This window comes from Phocoena sinus, chromosome 11 (assembly GCF_008692025.1).
Source record: "Phocoena sinus isolate mPhoSin1 chromosome 11, mPhoSin1.pri, whole genome shotgun sequence".
In the NCBI taxonomy this organism is placed as follows: domain Eukaryota; kingdom Metazoa; phylum Chordata; class Mammalia; order Artiodactyla; family Phocoenidae; genus Phocoena; species Phocoena sinus.
This window is the reverse complement of record NC_045773.1, coordinates 67133195-67156093: the sequence shown is the minus strand read 5'-3', so window position 1 is coordinate 67156093 and position 22899 is coordinate 67133195. Positions and strand designations below refer to the sequence as shown.

At 52.1% G+C, this 22899-nt stretch overlaps 2 protein-coding genes across 8 annotated transcripts in view; one reads left to right on the top strand and one right to left on the bottom strand.

Annotated features, from left to right (window-relative positions):
* Positions 1 to 439: 439 nt before the first annotated feature.
* CCDC167 (coiled-coil domain containing 167) lies at positions 440 to 15597 on the top strand. Of its 2 annotated transcripts, none has more exons than XM_032648508.1 (4): positions 440 to 519; positions 13433 to 13527; positions 13727 to 13779; positions 15246 to 15597. In XM_032648508.1, exons 1-4 carry the CDS (start codon positions 478 to 480, stop codon positions 15347 to 15349), a joined length of 294 nt encoding a protein of 97 aa, XP_032504399.1. In that variant the 5' UTR covers positions 440 to 477; the 3' UTR covers positions 15350 to 15597. The 2 variants fall into 2 exon arrangements, with proteins under 2 accessions (XP_032504399.1, XP_032504400.1); XM_032648509.1 differs by lacking the exon at positions 440 to 519 and adding an exon at positions 596 to 746.
* A 1236-nt stretch (positions 15598 to 16833) lies between these two features.
* CMTR1 (cap methyltransferase 1) overlaps positions 16834 to 22899 on the bottom strand; it is a 60054-nt gene continuing 53988 nt past the window's right edge. For 4 of the 6 annotated variants that reach the window (XR_004352179.1, XM_032648502.1, XM_032648504.1 and 1 more), the window contains 5 exons: positions 22088 to 22156; positions 20665 to 20712; positions 19576 to 19688; positions 18850 to 18958; positions 16834 to 18198 (listed from right to left, as the gene is read on the bottom strand). Coding sequence is in view for 5 of the 6 variants with exons in the window: in XM_032648502.1 (XP_032504393.1) it covers positions 18066 to 18198; positions 18850 to 18958; positions 19576 to 19688; positions 20665 to 20712; positions 22088 to 22156 (472 nt within the window). In the remaining variant the exon portion in view is untranslated. The other 2 variants (XM_032648503.1, XM_032648506.1) reach the window with 2 other exon arrangements.

Here is a 22899-nt window from a genome sequence, read left to right as displayed (position 1 = left end):
GCCAAGAGACTCAAGATGGGGCTTCATGGAGGATCAGTGCTTCAGGATGGGCCTTGAAGGTCAGAAAGAACTTGACAGAATTGAAGGGATGGGAGTTGGCCTCAAACTGGGCAGGGTGGTCACAAAAAGGAAGAAGGGTACAGAAGACGACGGGGTGAAGAAACAGCCTCTCTGGGCTGTAAAGTGCCTTTGATTCGTAAGGAAAGGGCCAGCTCCACCCCTGGGTGGGCCATCATTCCTCCCGGGCCAATCTAGTTATCCTCTTCCCACCACCCGCTAGGCTGAAGCCTCAGAGCGGTTGCCCCTCATAAACATGGCCGCGCCAAGCTGGCCACGCCCCCCAATTAGATGGACACAGCCAGTAGTCCCACCTCCCGCCTTCTCGGCGGCCAATGAGGGAGAATCACAGGGGTTTGCGCATGCGTGGCGCCGCCGGTGGGCGAGTCCAATAACGACTCGGGGAACCCGGCAAGTAACATGACTAAAAAGAAGCGGGAGAATCTGGGCGTCGCACAAGAGGTGAGGGGGAGAAATGGGGGTTGGGCCACGTCGTGAACTGCCTTCTCCCCGCGGCGGGGTAGTGGGTCGCCCGGCTGCAGGTTGGAGGAGGGAGTGAGGGGAGGAAGTGAGGGCGACGTGGGTTTGGGACACGGCCCGCTGGGGTAACCGAAGGTTGGAGAGCCCGAGGGGCCACGAGAGCTGGGAACAGAAGGCCAGGGGACCTCCAGAGAGGAAGAGACAGGCAGGTAAGGGGAGCACCAAAGAGGGCGTGACGCCGAAATCTCGAGGCCCTGAGGGGAAACGTTTAAGTGAAGGGGACCCAAAAGGGTTGGGTACTCGCAGGTGAGGGGATCCCAAAGGGTTAGAGACCTGTAGATGAGGGCACCCCCAGAAGTGAGGGACCCCCATACTGTTTAATGTATTACTGGTGGCTTAACTGTCCCTTGAGATGGGGAATTTTTCCTCCGGGGTACTAAAGCATGAAGCTTGAAAATTACTTTGGGAACCTGTGGGAATTTGTAGAGAATTCTGGAATGGTGATGTTCGCAAAGAGCTTACAAATAATTGACTGCATACGGAAGGAAAGAAAATTGATGCATATTGGGCAGCTGCTATTTGTTACTTTATTTGAGCTCACTACAAGCCTGTGAGATTTTTACAGATGGGGAACCTGAGGTTTCAAGTAGAGCCCAACCGTTGAAACGGTTGAGGCACCGAGCAACAAGCACAGGTGATTTGCCTTCTGGTGCATCTTGTTTCTCCTGTGTTACTGTTCCCTTAGATCACCCTCCCTGGGGTTGCAAGAAAGATACTGGGTAATTGTCTTATTGAGCTTACTGCCAGTTGAGTGATTCTCAATTTTAAGAACGCATTAAGAATCATCTGTCTTAAAAATGGAGAGTTGAGTCTCCCCCACCCCGAGTAATTCAGTAGGACTTGGTGTGTATTTTTAACAAAGAATCTGTATTTTTAACAAGCTACACCAGTGTTTATGCAGGAGGTTTTAGTACCATCCCTTGAGAAATATTGGCCAACTTGGTAGGGAAAAAAACGATGGAAATGTGAATCTCCTTGTAAGAGAGACTATAGATGCTAAAATGAGATGGCACTCTGAAATGGGACTAGCCTAGACTTTATAGCCTGTATTAGAACATGGTAAGCTGCTATAACAGAGAAACCCCAAAATTCAGTGGCTTCAAGAACAAGAAAGTTGTTTTTTTTTTTCTGACAGGCTAGAGCAGGGATCGGCAGATGTTGTCTATAAAGGATCAGATAGTAAATATTTTAGGCCTTGTGGGCCACATGGTCTCTGTTGCAACTACAGTTGATCCTCATTGTTCACAGATTCCGTATTTGTGCATTTGTCTACTTGCTAAAATGTACTTGTAACCCCCAAATCAGTCCTTGAACCGCTTTTGTAGTAATTAACAGGCTGACTCAGCCTCAAGATTTGATTCACCTGAGGCCCATGTGTCTTCTTAAGGTGGAACAAGGCAATGCTGTGTCTTATTTTTCAGCTCTTCTGTGTGCTGTAAACAAGTGTCCTTTTTCTGGTCTATTTACTGCAAAGTTTCTTGCATTTTTGTGCTTTTCTTGGTGATTTTGCTGTTTAAAATGGCCCTTGAGTGTAGTGCTGAAGTGCTTGTTTAGTCTTCCAAAGTGCAAGAAGGCTGTGACATGCCTTATGGAGAAAATATGTGTGTTAGATAAGCTTTCTCAGGCGTGAGTTGTAGTCCTGTGGGATGTGAGTTCAGTGTTAATTAATCAACAATATGTATTAAATAAGGTCTCTTTAAACAGAAACACATACAAAACAAGGTTTTGTATTGATCAGCTGATAAAAATGTTGTGACCAGAGACTCACCAGAACCTAACCTGGTTCAGTATTTGCTAATTCATTGTTGGCAACCTTATAGAACATAACTACCACAAATAATGAGAGTCAGCTGTACTCAGATAGGATGTCTTAGCACAAAAGCAGCCATAGGCAGTACATAAATTAACGAGAGTGTTCCAATAAAACTTTATTTACAAAAACAAGTCATGGAATGTATTTGGCCCACAGACCATTGTTTGTCACCCTGGTCTAGAGTACCAGGACAGTGTTGGTTCTGCCATATTCCTTCCATCCTGTGGCTCTGCTGGGGGCCAGGGCCTCTTGTCACCTCATGAATGAAACTAGGTTGCACTCCATTGAGGTATCCACTGGTGGGAAAGAGAGAGTGGAGAAAGCACACCCACTGTCTTAAGAATTCTGGGCCCAGAGAGCCCACTTTCCATTGGCAAAGATGCAGCTAAGATGCAAAACCTGCAAGGGGTAACTGGGAAATGCATTCATCAGCTAGGAGGCCACGTGCCCAACTACAGCTCCATTGCTGTGGAAGAAGAGTGTATTTTAGTGGACAGCCCAATTCTCCTCAGCAGACTCCATCTTACCTCACAGTGTAGTTTTGAGGATTAAATAAGACAATATTTGTAAAGTGCCTAGCATGTGCGGCACAGGGTGGATAATCAACAAACAGTGCTTTCTTATCAGTAGGCTTCGTAGTTCTTTCACATCCTTCCATCGTGGCTGTGTCAGCCCCCTTGTTTGGACTTTAGTTTCCTCATCTGTAACATGAAGGACTTGAATTTCACCAGGGGTTACAGACACAGACTCGCTGACTGTGGTCCACATATAGATCATAGATGATCATAGATGTCTTTTGTTTGGCTGACACGGGTTTTAAAAGTGTTTTGAATTTGGTGGGGTACATGCTCTCCTAGGGCCGTATACCAGTCACCTTCACCCCTTTATTTTTTTAACCTATCAATACCAATATAGATACTTACATTGGCCATCTTGATGTCTAGGTTACCTTTTGCTTGGATATTCTAAGATTTGAGCTCTGCCACTGTGCACCTGAGAAGAAACTTGGCATCTAGCCATCTCCTCACATCGTTCCTCCTTTGCCCCCTGCGGATCTGAGTACTGAGTGTGTTCTGGGGCTCAGTAGCAGTAGATATTGTCCTGTTATTAAAAGTCGTGTGCTCAAAGCCAGTGAAGTGGTGATTTAATCAAAAATGTTAATCTGAAGAGTGCAGTAAAACTCCGAGTGATCTCAGCACCTGCAAACAGCCTCCACTTGTAATGAAGCAATTACAGAGCACTCCCCCTGAGGGCTGGCTGGGGCCAGCTGTACTGGGCAGTCACCTCCCAGGACACCAAGGCACCTCCCAGCCTTCCCAACTTGTGGCTCCTTTCAAGGCCTTTTTATCCAACTCATTTGCCACCTTGTGAGATCTCAGATTTGGGAAAAACTGGCTATGAGTTTTATTCTGAATAACAAGAGAGAATTATAGTTCAGGTGAGAAATCACCAGCTCTGGTACTGATTTTCAAGTTGTGTGAGAGGAGGGAAAGGTTGTATTTCAGTCTAAACTGATAGGATTCTGGCTGAGGGAAAGTATGCATTTCAGTCTAAACTGATAGGATTTTGGCTGATGTAAAACCTGTTTTTTAATTTCTGATAGTAATGAGCTGTTATTTGGTCATTGTACTTTTTTCCTCCACAGCTGGACCATTCTTAGCGTCTTAAATGTTTCAACAGCCAGTTGGTCTTTAGTTAACAGATGTGCAGTGCCTTAGTTGACATCTTTAAGGGGATAACTTGGTTGGATCTGGTCCCTGGTACAAAAATCTGTCATTTTGGAAAGGTTTTAGCTACAGGTTACAGAAAACTGACCTCAGTGACCTAATCAAACAAGAATATACTTTTTTTTTCCCCATCACAAGAAATTTGGAGGGAGGTGGCTACTGGCATTGGTTCAAAGGTTCAGCTATGTCAGGGCTGGTGTTTCTGCATTCTCTTAGTTGTTTCCTCTTAGTCACAAGATAGCTGCCACAGCTCCAGTCATCATATTCAACTTTAAGTCAGGGAAAAAAGAAAAAGAAACTATAACAATCTTTCTCCCTTTTATCAGCAAAGCATAAGCTCTCTCAGTCGTCTCCCAGCCGACTTCTGGAACATCTCATTGGCCAGAACTGGTCATGACCACCTCTGGCTGCAGTGAGGCTGGGAAAGCATCTGTTGAGCTTTTCTTACTTCTATGGTGGAGGCAGGCAAAGGAGGAGGGGTAGGGAATCAATGTTGTGTTGGGCAACTAATAGTATCTGCTAGAGGGAATAAAAGTTAATGGGAGTCTTTTTTTTTTTTTTTTTTTTGCGGTACGCGGGCCTCTCGCTGCTGTGGCCTCTCCCGTTGCGGAGCACAGGCTCCGGATGCGCAGGCTCAGCGGCCATGGCTCACGGGCACAGCCGCTCCGTGGCATGCGGGATCCTCCCGGACCGGGGCACAAACCCACATCCCCTGCATCAGCAGGCGGACCCTCAACCACTGCGGCACCAGGGAAGCCCTAATGGGAGTTACTTAAAATTCACTGGAATTCTTATCAGAAAAAGGGGCCAGGATCAGTGACGATGAAGGGTAGGTGGTAGGTTGAGTGGAAAAAAATGGCCAAAGCAGGATGAGCACCAGGAAGAGAGGAGTGTGGACACTTGTGATTGTGTAATGTCAGCCACCACTGTGAGCTCCCTGGGGGCAGGGAGGAGCACTAAGTGGGGACGAAGACAGTCTCAGTCCTGGAACAGGCTGTTACAAGGCTGACAGGAACCTACTGATGTTCTGAGACAAGGGATAGAAGCAGCCTAGTGGACTCTCCATAAATATTTACTGAATTGGTTTTGAGAAGCTAGAGGAGGCACTTGAACCCTCACCCCTGACTTCTGGTCCCGGTTGAGTGGTTCATTGGTGAGAGATCAGGAGGCCACAGTGGAGCAGGCGGCTGGACACTGCCTTGCTGGCGGCTGCCCAGTCAGGGCTGGGAGAAAGGCTTGAGGCCTGCAGACACAGTTCAAGGGCGGCTGACCATTAAATGAGCCTCACCTGCTGCCAGGCACAAGCGACAGGTCGCCATTGGGCAGGTGATTTCTCTCAGCAGCCTGCATCTGGCTCCACTCCATCTGATGGGGGTCAGGAGACTAAAACCTCATTACCTAACACGGCTGGATGTCAGCATGTGTGGAGTGGCTGTTTGCCAGCATCTTAATTAATGAATTCATAAGGCATGGGGTGGATGCCAATTCTCGAAAAGTGCTTTGAGCCTTTCAGCGATGAAGAAGCTTTTGCTACTTTATCAAAAAATATATATTGGGGGAAAGAAGAGAAAAGAAACCCCAGACAACGTTCTGGCCCAGGGACAGCTGAAGGCTTCAGGTGAGGACTGACGTGCCTCTGCTTGCAGAGCCTCTCAGAGACCAGAAGCCCTCGGAGCTTGCGCGGGCTTCAAGAGGACCTCCATGTTCCTGGCCTGGGGTGGGAGGTGACTCCAGAGAAACGACAAGTCCCTTGGCTCTCTGCTTTTCCTGGAAGTTGTTCATTGATTAAAAACTGGGAAGGTTTATTGTCTTCATCTGCCCAGCCTGGGAGAGAAACTTCTGATGATTTGGGAGCCATGGCAGAGGTTTTTGTTTTCTGCCCTCACAGAGCCTCCTCCACAGAAGCACATCCCTTAAGCCGTATCAGGGTAATCGGTCCTTTGGGGTTTGAGGATAGTCACCTGGAAAATCAAGGCCCGTGACCCCCATGTCACTTGGCTGTGTGGCCTCAAGGCCCCAGATGGGAAGGCCCTGCTCTCCTGCCAGAGACCATCTGGGCAGGCGGTCCGGCTTCTCTACCCATTATAATAAACATTCTGGGGCTTCCCTGACATGTGAAAATGAGTGGATTTCCAGAAATCCGGTTCCCAGACTGCTGGGGCTGGAGCTGAAACAGCTGACACCACTCTCTGGGCTGTGAGTTATTAGCAAGTGAGAAGAAAGACTTTGGGGAAAGGAGGGTTTATCAGGCCCAACTAGCCCACCTTTTTCCTTCTCAAACCCGGGTCTGTTTTGCGTGTGTTTTGGAGGGTGCTTTGGCAGCGTAGGTGGTTTGGGGGAGGGTGCCTGGGATGTCCGTGAAGCCCAGAGTTAGAGCGTAATTGCCTTCAATGTGAGGACAGACGCTGGGCTTGGAGACGCTCACTGTCTCCAAGCAAACAGATTTCAATCAGGTTCTCCTCTCACAGTGAGTATCTGTTATGTGGACAGAAAGCAAGCAAAGCCCTTATACAAGATTATTCAGAGTAGAGAATCTGTTAAAGCCAGATCAACAAGCTTAAATGGGTTTTGACTGGGATGTGGAATGATTTTGTTCCACAGAACCCTTCTTTGTCATGAATGTTTTCATGAGGGATTTTGGAGAAAGAGCTTGAAGAGGTGGAAGAAGCATAAGCTCTGAAGCAGAAAAACCCAGATTCAGACCCCAATTCTGCCACTTCCCAGTGACACGACCTAGGGCAGGTTGCTTAAATTCTCCATGTGCGAGTTTGCTCCTCTGTAAAAGGGAGGGAGACTGTAAAAAGTCCCTTCCTTGCAGAGTTGTTGCAGACATTGGGGAGCATATGGGAAGCTGCCCACAAACTGCATGGCCCAGGGTGTAAGGAGCGGAGTTTATGCCCAGGAGCTAAGAGTGGCTCTGGGCTGGTGCCTCTGAGCTTCCCCCATGTGTGGTGGTAGCTCACAGCACCGACTCCCACCGCCCGCTCCGCTGGGTACTGGCTGCGTGACCCTGGACGAGTTACTTCATCCCTGCAGCCCAAGTTTCCTCATCCACAAGGTGTGGATACTGATGCTACTCCTCTCCCGCCAGGGTTATTGTGAGTGTCCTGTGAGAGAGTCATGTGAGGTGCTTAGAGCAGTGCCTGGCACACATGCCTGCTACCGTAGTGTTGGCTGCTACTGGTATTATTGTGGACTTTGGGCTTCCAGTTCTGACTTGTGCTGTGCCATCCAGACATGTGAAAGTCCATGATTTGAGTTGGGCTCAGGTACCTTGACACCGTGCTCTTTATTAGGTCTTGGTGCCCAGCAAGGACCCGGCCAGGCAGGTGCAGGATATGCCCCATGACCGCTGCTTGACTCCTGAGGTTAACTCATTGCCAGCCCCTTTTTGTCACTCACAGCCCAGAATCTCCCAAGAGCAAGGCCAGCAAGACCGGAAACAACTTCCTAAACCAGAAAGCACGGTGGCTTGCCTGGCAGTGCCAAGCCCCAAGGGTGCCTCTGCCCTTTCCCAGAAGAAAGTTGGGCCCTAGATAGTGGCTCCTTAGGGAGTGGGCAGGGAGCCACCTCCCAGGCTGTCAAGATGCTTGTGGGAGCACCATTCAGCCACCTTCAATAGTGCTTGTTGGCAGAATAAAAGCTGCTGGGAGGCCTTGGCAGCAGCCAGACCTGGAGCTGGCCCCCTGCGGGCCTGGCCTGACCTGGGTACTGGGCACTTATCTGTGTACGAGATGGCGCTCACCTTCCCTGCCCCCAGAGAGGCCTCATTTTGGGCTTCCATACTGGGAGGCTCCACATTCCTGAAAAGACGCCACCCAGGGATTCCGGGAGAATTTTACAGTTTCTCTTAACACAGTGATTTTATGGCATATAGGACTCCAGGGAGACCTCCCTAAAGCTCTGAGAATAGGGTGTTGTTCCCCAAGTCAGGTAGCAGAGGTGATTTTGCTTAGCTGGCTCAGGGCTACTGAACTGCCAGCCGAGTGCTCAGAGCTGCTTCTGAGGGAGGGGTCCTGGAGGAAGTCCGCAGGAAGAGACCCTGGCAATGATGACTGCCAGCAGGAGCAGTGGCCCCACTTGGCTGGGGTTGGGGCCTCTGCTGACCTTGACTGTAAGTCTAACTTCAGAACTTCAAGTTCTTCTGCAGGAAACATCCCCACCTCTGTGGAGAATTCTTGGTCTTATACTTCTCCTCACTGAGCCTGCTCCTTTGCCCACTCTTGAAGCCACCCACCAGGCTCCGATCCCCCAGTCCATGCCTGGTTAAGAAAGGCAGCGGTTCCCATCCTGACTGTGGAGGAATCCCTCATGGGCCTTTCCTGTTAAAGTACAAACTTCCTGGATCCTGTCTCCAGGGCCTCCCCTGGGGCCCTCAACTCCCTCCTACTTGAGGGTTGCTCCTTTCTACTCCCTGCCCCATATATCTTTTCTGCCTCCCTTTCTTCTCCTCCCTTCTTCCCTGCCGAGGCTCAGACCAGCAGTCTCCATGGGCAGGTTTTAGCTACTTCTGGTCTTGGGGTCAAGCGTAGACTTTCCCACCAGGACACCCTGCATATTCACCACCTATTTCCCAGTCCCCTGAACTGCTTGCACACAGGTTTACACAACACCTACCAGGTCCTCAGCTCTATGTGACATGCCAGAAGGCACAGCTGGCTAACTGGTATGGAGCTCACACCACTGCCTTGCTGATTCCTCAGGTCCCTTTGCAGCCGTTTCACCTACTGACTGTCATCTCAGTGACTTAGACACACTGTTCTTTTTTCCTGTATAAAAACGGACACTTGGTCTTCTGAGTATAAACGTAATGCATGGACACTCCTTGTGTCCATGTTATTGTACATCAGGGGCATCCACTCTCTGCCCCGACTCTGTGCCTGAATGAGTGCCAGTCTCAGTCCCTACCTTGGCTATTACTTTACCTGTGATGGTCACAGCCAGCAGTGCTGCCCCCTGCAGCTCCAGGGAAGTCCCAGAACTGAACCCAGCTGGGTCAGCCGTGCCCTTCCTGCCAACTGACCTACTATCCAGCCTGTTGGGCAGGAGTCCTGGGAGCCTCCCTGGCCTCCAGAGTGTAACCTCCTCTTCCCATTGGAGTTGGTCGGATCTCTTTGATGGGGCCTCTTTCTGCTTTAGTCCTGGGGCTTTGCATTCCTGCTCCCAGCTTAGCTGGGCACCAGGCGCTGTAGAGCCATGGCGTCAGTGAACCTGCACTCCAGCTGCTAGGCTCCACCTGCTTTTCCACGTCTCCTCAGGTGCCCACCAGGGCCCAGACCACACCTGAGTCTGTTCTGCCCTTAGACACTGCCCTAGACCTCTCATCCTCAGCTTCCAGCAGGCCGAGCCTCTACAACTTGGCACCAGTTCCAGACCCCACCCCAGCGCTTCAACCCCCGGCAGGATCATGAGGTTCCCAGCATGCCGTGTCCCGAGCCAGCTGGAGAGGCTGGCCTGTAGAGGCATTGCTATTGTGATGGCCTACCCTGCAGGCCCCACTCCTGCTGAACCCCTCCATAGAATCAGTATGGCCATATCTGAGCCAGAGGGGCTCCCCTCCCTGCTGCTGCCAGCCAGTGACCAATGGAGAGTACTCTCCATCACGCACCCCTGCTTCTATCTCCTCTTACTCTTGCCACATATTAACTCAATTTTCTTTTTATTCCCTACAGATCTAATGAAAACCATTCTCTGATAATAATGCTAGCAAACACTTGTTATACCATCACCGTGTGTTAGGTACTAAGTATCTTACACGTATTGCCTCATATCATCTTCACAATTCTTTGAAATAGGAAACATTATTATCTTTGTTTTACACATGAGTAAACTGAGGCACCGAATTAAGGAAGTCACCTAGACACACGGCAAGTGAACGGCCAGCTGAGGCATCTGATTACAGCCCACACTCCTTATTACCACACTTTTCAGGAACTACAATTTCAGGCTTCTGAGCACTTGGGCTCCCAACTGCTTGCCCAGTTCTGACCCTTATGCTTCCAGAATCTTCTTGACATTTGTCTCCTTATTCTGGTCCTAACCCGTGTTTCTCTCCTGGTCCTGGCTATCTTGTCCTCTGTTGCCTTCAGCCTGGTGGCAGAGAGGAAGCTAATCAAGGACTATAGATTTGTTTTGGGGAATCTGTGAAGTGCATTATTTATGTGCATGTCATTGAGAGTTGACTGAAAAGCCAACTAGGAGCTTCTTTTAAGGCCCACTTCCTAGGTCTTCTCCCCTATTTCTGGGTCCATCTTGCTGGGCTAGCTTTGCTCTGTAGCCACCACTCCCGACCCCAGCCACAACTAAAAGATGCATCCTGACCCTCCCTCCCTGCCTTATCTGCGGCCAGTAGGTCACTAGAATGTTGGCACCCATTATTATAGCTGCTTGAGAACTGGCTTCTGCATCAACAAATGCTGCAGGGTGTTTAACTGTCAGTGGGGTCACCTTCTGAGGATGGGTCTGTGGCCTACTGAAGAGCCTCCTGACAGTCCCAGACTCCCCCTCACTCAGCCCATATCAAGCAGCTGGGTTATAAAGGAGGAGAACTTGATATTTAGAAGGGAATCAGAGAGAGCTGCAGCAGGATATAAATATTCATAGAGGGAGGTTAGAACTTGAGTCCCTAAAACCTTGATTTGTGTTAGCCTGTTTAAGCTCATTAAAAAGTGGTAAGTGAAAGTGGGGTATTCATGGAACTGCAGATAGATTGGGCTCGTTCAGATAAAGGCCTCTAGCTGCCAGCTCCACAGGCCCTGCCCAGAGCATGACAGCAGACCAGCTTGGCCACTTATGGTTTGCCAACCTCAATTTAAAGGTTTTGCTGAGCATGAGTTCTTGGCCTCGCTCTGGCCCAGTTATCCCGTTTGAGCCCTTGGTAGCCTTGTAGAGGTGTTTAGGGATGGAAGTCCCCCAACTTCCTCCCCAGAATGACATGCAAACCAGGGGCTGGCCAAAGGTGGGGCAGGGAGAAATCTAACCTAGGACTAATACTTGCACTGGGTAATCCACAAAGTACATAATCTATGTGCACTTACAGCTGCTTCTCCTAGCTTCTTCCAGCTTCTGTGGGCATGAGGGGAGGATTTTAGACTCCCGATACCACATGAAGCCCAGCCCCTGGGCCCCACCCACACCCAACCCTACTCATTCCTCCATGGCTACAAACACAAGGACTGCAGTGGGCCAGGCCTTCTAGGACAGGAGCTACAAAGTCAGGCATCCTTAGAGGCCAGGCAGTCACATACACAAGTGGCATGGGCCGATCTGGGCTAGACTTGACCACTGGGCTGCAGGTTTACATCATCTGCCCTAGCGGCTCCCAGAGTTTGGCAAGATGAGGTTTGGACACATGTAGCTGGATGACACAGTATGCGCTCAGCTTCATGAGAGAAGGCTTGGTTAATCAGCCAGGGGAAGGAGGCAGTACCTCTCCAGCCAAGGGCCATAGAGAAGGCTTCACGGAGGAGATAGAGCATCAAGAATCAAGCTTTGTGTGGGACCCAGCGTGGAATTTGGTGCTCTGTGGTTTCTACACCGGAAGGTAGAAACAGCAAGTCTTAGGGTACTGAGGGGCTGGCTGTGTGTGTTGGGGGTACTGCTCTGAAGGGCAGGCTTCATGGTGGCCTGAAGCACCTGCTCCTCCCAGCTCCGTCTCCACTAACCTTCACATCAGGCTGTTGCTGTTCCCTGAGCCTGGCTTCCCAGTGCTCATTTCCCTACAGCGCAGGTTTCAGCATGGCCTTTGGCCTCCCAGGCACAGGCCCCATCTCCTGGCTGGGGCTGTTTCCCAGAACAGCCCTCCCTTTGGTGCCTGTTAGCAGAGAAGTGACACAGTTAACCAAGCAGTTAAACTCAAGGCTCTGCAGTTGCTCCCTCCCACCAGGCCCTACTTCCAGAGTGGAGTTGGCAGCAGGCTGGGGCTGCAGGGAAGGGGGTAGATGGTGTGTCCTTTGGGCTGGGCGTTGGGATGAGGGAAAGTAGCTGACCCAGAATGGCTGGGATGGGTACTGGCCAGGGAGAGGGGCAGAAGGCCCAGAGTCTTCAAGTGCGACTCTGACACTGGCCCCAGAACACTGGCCAGGGATGGGATTCGTAGTTGCAGTCATTGATTACCATCTGTCCAGGGGCCACTCCAGAAAGGACTGGAGCAGAGAACTGGCTGAGACCGATAAGGAAAGGAGTGTTCCACTCTGACTCCTCAGAAAAGTCATTCCATTTGGAGGACCCATTCTCCCATTTGTGAAATAGAGCTTGTATCAGTATTTGCTATTCCTCCCAGGGATGTGGTGAGAATGAGTGAAGTCATATGGAAAATCAAGCATTAGCTGGACCCAAAGCACTATTCATTCAGCTGCTATGAGGGACACAGGGCCCTCTGAACTCCCACCCACTAAAATCTAGGCTCCCACCAGCAGGGCAGAGGTTCAAGAAGAACAGGCCCAGGCCTAGAGAGGTGGCCGATTAGACAGACACCTGGAGACAGATGGACACAGATGAACTTTCAAAGCCAAATGCATGATACCAGGACCTTGGATGATCCAGTCCAGTATTTCATGAAACATTTCCCCATAACTCAAATTATTTCCCCAAGAACACATCTCTGAAACTATAATCAAAACAAATGGGAGAACTGGTACCTTTGGCACACAGCCTTTCAGGAGTTTAGCTATTTTGCCCCCCCACCCCCCGCAAGTTACAGCTATCTTGATGGTGGTCAATGCTTTTGCGCAAGAACCGAGTCGGAAACTGACAGAAGTGTTTTTGAGCTGTACTGTCAGTAACTTTTATTGAATCTCATGGAAAAATGTATATTATTACAGCTTAGGTTACTTTAAGATGAAGTGTGCCAACGAGAAAACATGCCTCTGCTTTTTGGCCCCTAGATGTCTAATCACGCGTGGAATGCTTTGGAAAGGCAGAGGCTTCCTGCATCGTCTCGTTTCATTCTAGGAACCGCCTGTGCCTGCCACATTCAGGGCTCTGGTTGCTCCTGCCGTGGGGCCCAGCTGGGGCCTGTGCTGAGGAGACAGCTGACTGGGGGTGCTGCTCCTATCTGCCCCAACCCATGCTTGCCCCAGTGGGTCAGGGCAGCTTGGAGACCCTGAGCAACACTCAAAGCTGTTTCTAGGCGGGCTCAGCCTGCACCACGTGAAGGTAGAGGACAGCAAAACATAAGTTGCTAGTTCAAAGACTCCTAGAGGCTCCCTCCTCCTGCTCCCAGGATCCCAGCTGTCTTGAAAATTGAAAGGCTCTGCCACCCATCTCTACCTGCTGGGTGTGCTGTGTCTTTCAGATGGATGGGCTGGAGAAGAAGCTGTCACGATGCTGGAGAGACCTGGAGGCTGTGAACTCCAGGCTCTGTGGGGCAGAGCTGAGCTCAGAGGCCAGGTAATGCTCCTCCCGACATCCCCCAGTCCTTCCTATCTGTCCCGGGGCCCCAGCCCTCAACTGCCACCCCTCCCATCCCCCTGCCACCAGAGACCTGAGCCCATGTTCCTCTTGTCTCCCTTGCTCTGGTGTGCCAGCTGTCCCTCAGGTGGGAAAAAGAAAAAGGGGCTGAGCCATTTTGACCCCTTCCCCCTCACAGGAGTTCTCTGGAGAAGGAGAAAAGCAGCCTGATGAACAAAGTCTCCAACTATGGTAAGAAAGCTCCCTGCCATTACCAGCCCCACCCTCGCGTCCTAGGATCAGGAAGGGTCAGACAGCCCAGGGAGCCCACAAAGTGATGGGGGTCAAAGGCATTCTCTGGGAGAGAGCTAGCCCCCAGGGGGTTGCAGGAACCAACTGAAGGCCCAGCATCCTGGAAGAGCAAGTTTGTTCCTTTGTTCCGAGGGAGATGGAGAGTCCTGTGGGTCTGTTCTCCTGTGGGATGAAGGGGTATGGCTGTGGCCAGGTGAAGAGATCCTCACAACCACCCTGACTTGGGAGGTCTGTCCTCCCTGCCCCCTCCTCCCAGACCTCCACTCTCCCAGGAAAACCCTGCAATGGAGTGATGGGAATAGGGTCTTTGGGGTCCAGGGTGGAGGATGAACCTCCCACTTGGGTGCTGTGAAGGGCTACTGTGAGTGGAGCAATGCTGCCACCTTCTGGGTGCTGGGTGCAGAACCAGGTAGAGCCCAGACAGGGCACGGAGCTAGAGGGTGGCTGCTGGGCGCTGCCCCCAGCAGCCCAGGAAGAAATGGGTCTGCAGAGGCTCCTCAGGCTTGTCTGTTCTATTCACCCTGAGGGGCCAGGCCTGGCCAAGAATCAGCCCTAGAATAGTCCATATGGCAGGGAACCTCCTGTAGGAACCAGGCTGAATCAACACTGTTAGCACGGTGCCTGTCACACACCCCTACCCGGGTCCCGTCTGGCCTGCCCAGAGCTGCTTTGCAGGTATCTCCCTGCTTCCTCACACAGGGAGGGATGGGACATCAGTTCCCTCTCGAACCTAGCAATTTTCACACAAAATTGTAGCATTTAGCACTCACCTCAGCCCTCACAGAATACCAACCACCTGTGTATCATATGAATGGATACAGTGTGGCTATAGAATAGCAGGGCTGGCTTCCTCTAGAGGCGGCCTGCCTGCCTTGTGGGCACAGACTACCTCGTCTTAGCATACCTCGTTCCTGCTGAGCTGGGCATCCAGCAGGGCAGGACTAGAAGCACTGGTGGTGTGGGCCCACCCTGTCCCTACTCCAGTGTCAGGCCCAAGGAGGTCCCAGCTGCCCTCAGTCTCTAATTGACCAGGTGGGACACCCTGGAAGGAGGAGCACCATGGGGCCATCCAGTGACGGGCCAGAGGGCTCACCTGGTGAGGCCATGCCACCACCTAGCTTGGCTTTTAGGTGTGGCCTTTTTGTGACTCCCTCACATAGTCCATCTTCAACTACATTTGGAAAGAAATGGTTGAGCAGCACTGGGGGTTGGGGCTTTTTTGGGCCAGGATCTGTAGCCAAATCTGGGCAGATCGAGGAGGACGGTCATTTTTATGGATAAGGAGGCAGCTGGGAGGGAACACCTCTGCGCTCAGCAGTGTGTGTACCCACTGGTGGGATAGGCGGAGGCAGGTGAGAGTGGCAGATGGGCCCAGACCACCTGTCCATCACCCTTTTTCCTCCCAGAGAAGGAGCTGGCGTTGCTTCGGCAAGAAAACCGGAAGAACATGCTGCTGTCTGTGGCCATCTTCCTCCTTCTGACGCTTATCTACGCCTACTGGACCCTGTGAGCCTGAGATTTCTCCAGTCAGTACAGGCTTCCCCTCAGCTCTGTGGTCACGGCCAAGCAGGCCCTTCAAACCTCAAGAGGACCAAGGTACAAGGGCCAGTTCTCCCTGACCCAGACATCAGAGCAGGGCTTCCTGTTGGCCCAGCCCCTCTTGCCTCCCATTCCTGCTGTGGGGCTTGAGTCTCCAGAAGGACTTTGTGTTGGCTTAGCCCAAGGGAAAGGCAATAAAAACCACCCTGGCTGCTTCTGTGTGCTGAGTAAATGTCATGATCTGGTGGCAGCTGGGGCAGTGGGGTGGCATTCACGATGCAAGGGAGGAGAGGGGCCTGAAGGTAAGCCCCCAGCTTAGGTGGGGAGTAAGGCGTTAGCAAAGTGCTTCCTAAGGCAAACCATGGTGGGCGCCATCTCGAGGACTTGGGCACTGCTGGGGCTGAGAGGCAGACCTTGCACCACTTGTCTGCCACCCCCCACCAAACCCTGTCTTGCCCTCCAGTCGGTGCCACTGCCTGTGATTATGGCAGAAAAAATGCAGCCTGTGCAGCAAAGGGCAACTTGGGGACTTGAGGTGGTCGTGTGGTGGTCCCACCTGAGTGCGGAGTTAATCCATCTTCAAGAGGCTGCAAGTCTGGCGAGGTGTGGCAGAGCCATTGGGCAGCTGGAGCCACGGTAATGACCACACAGACTTAACGGTGAGTGGCCAGTAAATCAGGCGGGGTTTGCAGGAGCGGCAAACACAGACATTCCCCTCCCTCCACCGCCCCCGAGCACAGCCCTCTACTCCCAGCACAGGAGCCAGGAGGGCTGGGAGTGGGAGGCTGGAGTAAGGCTGAGTAGGGCAACCAAAAGGATGAAGGGGCTTGGGAGCCGTGATCACACCAAGTAAGTAAACGCAAGGAAAGGAGTTGCCCTGCGAGCTAAAACTAAGGCTGTGAAACATTAAGGAAGGAATCTGGGGGCCCAGGTGAAGGAGCTAAGCAATGTGTAGGCAGCGGGCTCTAAGGGAGAACCTGCACCGGTGATGGGACTGGTGGAGAATCGCTAGCCTACAGCAGAGAGGGAGAGGCGCCATCAGCACGCGCACGGCCTCCAGTGCAGACGCAGAGCAGGGGAGGTTGGCGGGGTCAGCGAAACCATCTCTCCCTTTCTCTCTTCCCCCTGTCTAGTGGCACTAATTGGTCTGATGCCTCTGTTATTTTAGTCACACACATTGATCCTGGATTGTCACATTGCCCTGCTGGGCTGTAGGTTCATTCATCCTCTAATCCCTGCTTCTCACAGGAGCCACATAATTTTGACTCTTCCTTGGGCCCCTCTTTGGCAGCAAACAGCAGCCCTGAGCTTGGACAAGGCTCTGATTAAACCCACCCTCTTTTCTCCCCTCTTCAGTACAGCTTCCTCCCCTTCACCTCGAGCCCAAGCTGTTTCATTCACGCAAGTCCCAGACCACAAAGCACCGAAGGACAAGCCCCAGCACAGAGCAACACAGGCATTAAAAATATGTTTATCTTTAATGATCCAAGATTCTGCAAGACACACTGATACCAAGAATTGGGTGGAAATACAGCATCTCAGCGGTGCTGCTGACAGCCTGGGGGATGCTGGCCTGAGACCCCTGAGGTGGAGTCAATTCCAACCTCATGGGGAGCCTCAGTGCCCTCTATCTCCATGGAAACCAGTCTAGCACTGGGATGAGACCCTAGGGAGCCCACAGGAGCATCTCTGAGAGGTATTTCCCATTAAAAACAACCACAGGTTCCCTCCCCCACCCAAAGCTACTGCCCAGCTTCCCCCTCCACCCCACCAAGATAGAGGAAATGGAGTGACCACAAAAGGACAAACAAAAGCAACTGTGACTCCTGCTGGGGATGAAAAAACGGAGGGGGGAGGGTGGCAAGGTGGCTGGGACAAGCGGGAGTGCCATGATTGCCAGAGGACTGAGTGCGACCCAACCCAACAGGACCTCTGTTACAAGTGGGGCCACTACTGTTTGGCGCATAGAAAATGGCAGGTCTTCAAGGCTGCTTCCTCCCCTTCTAGAGCTGCCCGAGGTTTGGATCAAAAGGGGTGAGGCCCAGGAAGGCTCTACAACCCCAGGAAGCAGTCGCACCTACCACCAGACAATGCTACCTGCATCCTGACGTGGTGTCAGAGATGTGGGGTCCACATGCCTCCCTTCCCGGCCTGCGGGACGGTCAGAGGTTTGGGCTGGGAAGAACTCCAGGGAAGACTGGGAGAGGGTAGGGGGAGGAGACAAGAAAATCTCCAACTTGGCATCAAAACAGAGCAAGTTCAAAGAAACAAAACCTTGATTTATATAGCAGCTGCTCCTGGCCAGCTCACAACAGCAGGCCTCCTGCCTCTCAGGGTCGGCCCAATAAAAAGTTGGGCAAAGCAGGAGCATGGCCGCCCTCAGGGCACTGTGTGGAACTCAGAAAAGTGAGTCTACAGGATACAGGAAGGAATGGCAGAGCCCTGCTGCCCTCTGACAGACACATCCTCCACTGGCCCCATGTGCCCTGGGCCCTGACCTCAAACGTGCTGTAGGAGCTGCATCCTTCAGGCTGAGTCCCAGCAGGGGAGACAGTTCCCAGGCAGGGCTCCGGGGAGGGAATTCCAAAAAGTGTCCCAGAAGGCCCCAACTGAGCTCTTCAGAGGAGGCCACCAACCTCACGGCCAGGCTCAGGGAACGACAGGGCATTCGGCAGGGGTGGGCATCCTCAGGCGCTGTGCGTCTGGATGAAGGAGAGGACGTCCTCCTTGGACAGCTTGTCTGGGTCCTGGGGCTTCTGGGAGTCATGCACACGGATGCCATCCCCCCACTCCCAGAAGAGCCGGCCATAGTAGCAGATGCTGGGGAGGAGAAGAGAGGTCAGAGGGCTGTACCCACGTGGAGCAGGACCAAGAGCTCACCACCCACCCTGGCACCCGTGACTTCGGGGATGGGTGTTCTTAAGAGTGTGTGTGTGTGCACTGGGGGCGGGGGGAGGGCAGGTCTCACTAATGACTCCAATTGAGCGTCTTCCCTCTGGCAGCCAAATGTACCTAGTAGGCCCTGCTCCCTGCCTTCCAGGACCAGCTTTTTTCAACACACAGCTTCTGCTGCTGCTAATTGCATCCTACTGGATCCTTTAATTACTGATATTCCTGGTTTATCTGTCTCTGCTGCTCTAATAGAACAGTATTAGTGTGGTGACACACTGGTATCAGTGGCTAATTACAGGCACATCAGGGCTACTGGCTGCTGTCGAAACCTATGACCAACAATCGGGCAACACACTGGGTCCAAAGGCAAGACTGTGGACCTCAGCATTAGCCCACGCCCCGGCCAGGGTCGGGCCCTTCACACCCAGGACCCCCAACCATCACAGCCATACCCTCGTGGGAAGCCCCTGCATGGGCAGCAGTCAGTCTCAGGACCCGGGTGTACCCCGAGAGGTCAGGCCGGCATCTAGCAGGAGTACCTGGGGCTGCAGGGGGCAGGCCTGGAAGAAGGCTACTTACTGAAATGGAGCAATGGCGTCTGAAGGGAGGTCAAAGGTAGAGTTCTTGGTTTTCTTGTTGTAGAAGAACTTCCTCTTGAAGCTTTTGCTGAATCCCATAGTCCATGGCTCTGACAGAAGGAAAGGGGGAAGAAGCCCAGAAAGGACACAAAATACCCATGGGGGACAGGTCAGGCCAATGAAGGGCATGCCTTCCTTCAGGCCCGTTCCTCCACTCCCATCCCCACCAAACAGCACCGGAGAAGAGCCTGTGAGGACACAGCCTTCATCACCCGCCCAAAGGGGCTCCAGGAAGACGACTAAGATAATTCTCAACAACTCTCCCCAGTCCCGCCAACCTGCTACCAGGGCAACATCTCTCGGGCCCTGGCAGAGGGAGTAGGAGTCTGTTAGCCAGAGGGTACTAAGGAAAAAGGATTATACAGGTGATACGAATGGCCAAGCTTGACTTTCTGGATCTGCTGTTGCCCACTGCGAAGGCCCTTCTCCTGCCATGAGGACACCACGTGTGCATATACAAGTTGGGCTCCCCTCTCTCCAGCCCCAGCACAACCCCCCCAGGATCCACCGAAGAACAGAAGAGGCTCAGGGAACACAGTCCCGCTCAACATACACCTCAAAGCAATGCCCACCTCAGTAGGGAGCCCTTAGCTCTGGCTCAAGTAGGGTCTGGGCCAGTTGCCCTGGCTGAGGGAGTGGGGTTAGGGAACAGTGGCTCATCACCCACCATTCACTGTCCTGACAATGTAGAGGCCAGTGGGCACAAAGTGCCGGTCGTCCCGCCCTGTATAACTGAGCTTTGGCGTGCCACTGGAGCCCTTGATGATCTTCATTTCCAACCTTGATTTTCCAGAGTAGGCATGCAAACAGGAAGCGTGAGTGTGTGTGTGTGTGTGAGAGAGAGAGAGAGAGAGAGAGAGAGAGAGAGAGAGAGAGAGAGAAAGCCCTAATATTAGTCTCTGGCTAATGTCAAAATCAGCCAACCAACCACAGTACTTTACCTCAGTTCAACATGAGAAACTGAGGCAGAGACTTGAGTTGCTCCAGGCCACACAGCAAGTGAGTTTGAGTGTGGTGCTGGGTTTAGAACTCAGGCTCTGAACTCACAACTAAGCAATGGAGGCAGGGAAGTGACACATGCCCCTGCTATGTTGCTGCTGTTTGCGGGGTGTCAGGGTGACACCGGTAAGGGTAAGATCTGACTACGAGTGCCACTGGATCTTCAGTTCACCACCCATGGCATCAGTGTGGCTACTAAAGAGTTAATTCGGGAGCACTGAGACCCAGCCCAGCTCCAGTGGCCACAGGGCACACCCAGGATGAGACCCTCAGATCTGAGCACCCTGCACACCGCTAAGATTATGAGGAAGCAGCTACACCCCCTCTACCCCTCCAGGCTCAATCTCTCTGTCAGCACCAGGAGCTGGGATTTATAGTGTTTCAAGCAGCTTGCTGCTCTGCCCCTAGCAGGGACAATCGTAACTGTTACAGCATCAACAAGCCCGCTGGTATTTCTGCCTGATGCACACACCCCTCGTAACTGTTACAGCATCAGCGAGCCCGTATTTCTGCCTGACACACACCCGCCCTGCTCCCCTCCTGACAGTGCTGAATCAGCTCTTAGCTGGGGGGCCCTTGGCTGCAGCTGAGCCACGCAGGCAAAGGAGGTGGAGGGGCGGTAGAGGCAGCCACCAGGGCAACTCACCACCGCACCCCTAACCCACCGCTACAGAAAAAGAGAACGAATCCTGGACACTGCCATGCCCCCCACCCCAACTCCTCTCAAATCCTGAGCTACCCTGGCTGAGTCACTCACCTGACAAAAATCTTCTCCATCTCCTCCAGCCTGTATACCTCCTTCACCCTGTGGACAGACGGACAAAGAGCTGACAAAGGATTCTTGGTGGGACACTTGTCTGGGCAGCAGCTGGTAGGCAGGAGGCTGTGCCTATCCTCACCTTCTGCCTCAGGCCCTGCACCACCCAACCCACCAGGAATGAGGACCCCTAGCCTGTCACTGCCATCCTCCACAGACAAGCCCTAGGTTTCAGAGCTGCCAAGCACCCCATGGAGCCTGCCCCAGGGCACCCGGGGAGCGCAGCTATGGTTCAGGAAGTCAGGTGGGGGAAAGAGGAAGGTCTGGCAGACGAAGATGTGCCTGTCAGCATTCCCACCCTCGGTCACCGTCACCATCTCTAGAGGCCAGAACACCAAGGGCCAGGCTCTTGCCCAGGTCTGTCTACATGGATTTTAGGCCTTCCTGTAACAGAGTTGCTTCCAAATCGTCCTAATAGGCCTATTACCATTAGGGGTGAGAAGACACCCCCCTACCCAGGATGCAAGGCTCCTGTTTGATGCCCAGCCCTCCACCTCTGGGGGCCCCTGAACACGCCTTTGGAACTGCTACTGAGTAAGGTGCCCAGAAGCCAAGCAACCAGACCGTCACAAGCAGCAGAGGCAGGACCCCTGGAGGCTGCTTCTCAGGAACCGGCAGACAGGACATTTTAAAGTGCAAGAAGAAATTACTTTTAGACTTTCAGAAGACTTCTAAAAGTGCATTCCCACTATTGGATTTAATCCTATGTAAATCTGTATTAAAAATAATGAAAATTATTTTGATAAAATGTACCTCAGTCTCTAGTCACGTGAAGCCCCAAAGATAATAACCTCAGACCTCAGCCCAGACTGGAAAAGTCTGTTCCATCTGTCTGCTCCCTGACTGTTACCCTCTAAAGGCCTCGAACGTTTACATTACCTAACGTGGCAACAAACCATGGCCTTCTTTCCATGCACCAAGGATCCCATTACCTCAAACCAACCTTTTCTTTTTCATGTTCAAAAACTCCCATTCCCTCAGCACCCTTTTCTTACCTGAAAAAAATGAAAAGGCCGGGATTGATATGCTAATGATATTCAAGCATGAATGTGTGGCTCACAAGGTGTGTTAGTGCTCTCAGAGGCATGTGTGTCTTAAATGAGGATGCCTTAAACCTGAGGAACGAACCTCTCCTGTGGAGCTTGGCCCACTGTGACAGGCAGGATGGGGGATACTCTGGGGCAAAGGAATCACCTACCCAGCACCCCCAAGCAAATCACTCAATGGCAGTCTGATCTCTAATGCCAGCCTGGCCTGGTCTCCTCCACTGAGCCCTCCCAGCCCTCACAGGACAGGGAGGCAGGCACTGGCCAGAAAGCAGCAATGGGAGAGGAGGATTTGGGGGGAGAGATGATCTGCTCACCTGATGGGATTCATGTCAGGCCGACTGGGCTTGGAAACAGCTTTCACAAATTTCTCAGCAAGCTGAATTCTACAATCCAAACAGAGTCTCTCAGAGGCAACTAAGGGTATCTTTACCAGCACCCACACCCCCAGGGCATTGTCATGGCACCAGTGGGAGTACACTCCTGAATCTGCAGCAGAACTGCTCCAAGAGGCAGCACTCATGTCTCCCAGGAAGCCCACCCTTGCCCTTCTCCAGTGATGTCGTCATGAACGCCCTCTCCCCCACTCTGGATTCTGACCTCTACTTTCAATACATCTTGGTTGGTTTTCCTGAAGTGTAACTTCGGCTGTGTTCAGTCACCTCCACCAGAACTTCAAGCATTATCTTTATTCTGTGCGTCGGCTCCTTCACCCCAAACCACAGATACCACAGTACACCCACTCAGATGAACCAACTTAGGAGTGACTTCAGCACCATAGCGGTGTAAGATGTCTCTCCTTTTTGTCCCCCTTTTAAATGACTCATTAGGCATCTATCCACGAACAAAAGCACCTCTGTGGGAGGTGTGGGATCCATAAACTGACTTAAGTGGGACCACCAAGAACAGAACACATTCTTCAGAGGAGAAGACCCTCCCTCTTCCCCATAAGGTCACCCTCTTGCTCAACCTTAAAACAACATCTCCTCTGATCTGAACAGCTGAGGCAAAATAGAGTGTGCTAGTATGTATGAAATCAAGGCCCAAGTCCTGGTAACTGGAAGTGTCAACACCAATTTCTCACCCTGCCCTTGGAACCAGCTAGTGGGTAGAAGAGGGAAACTCTAAG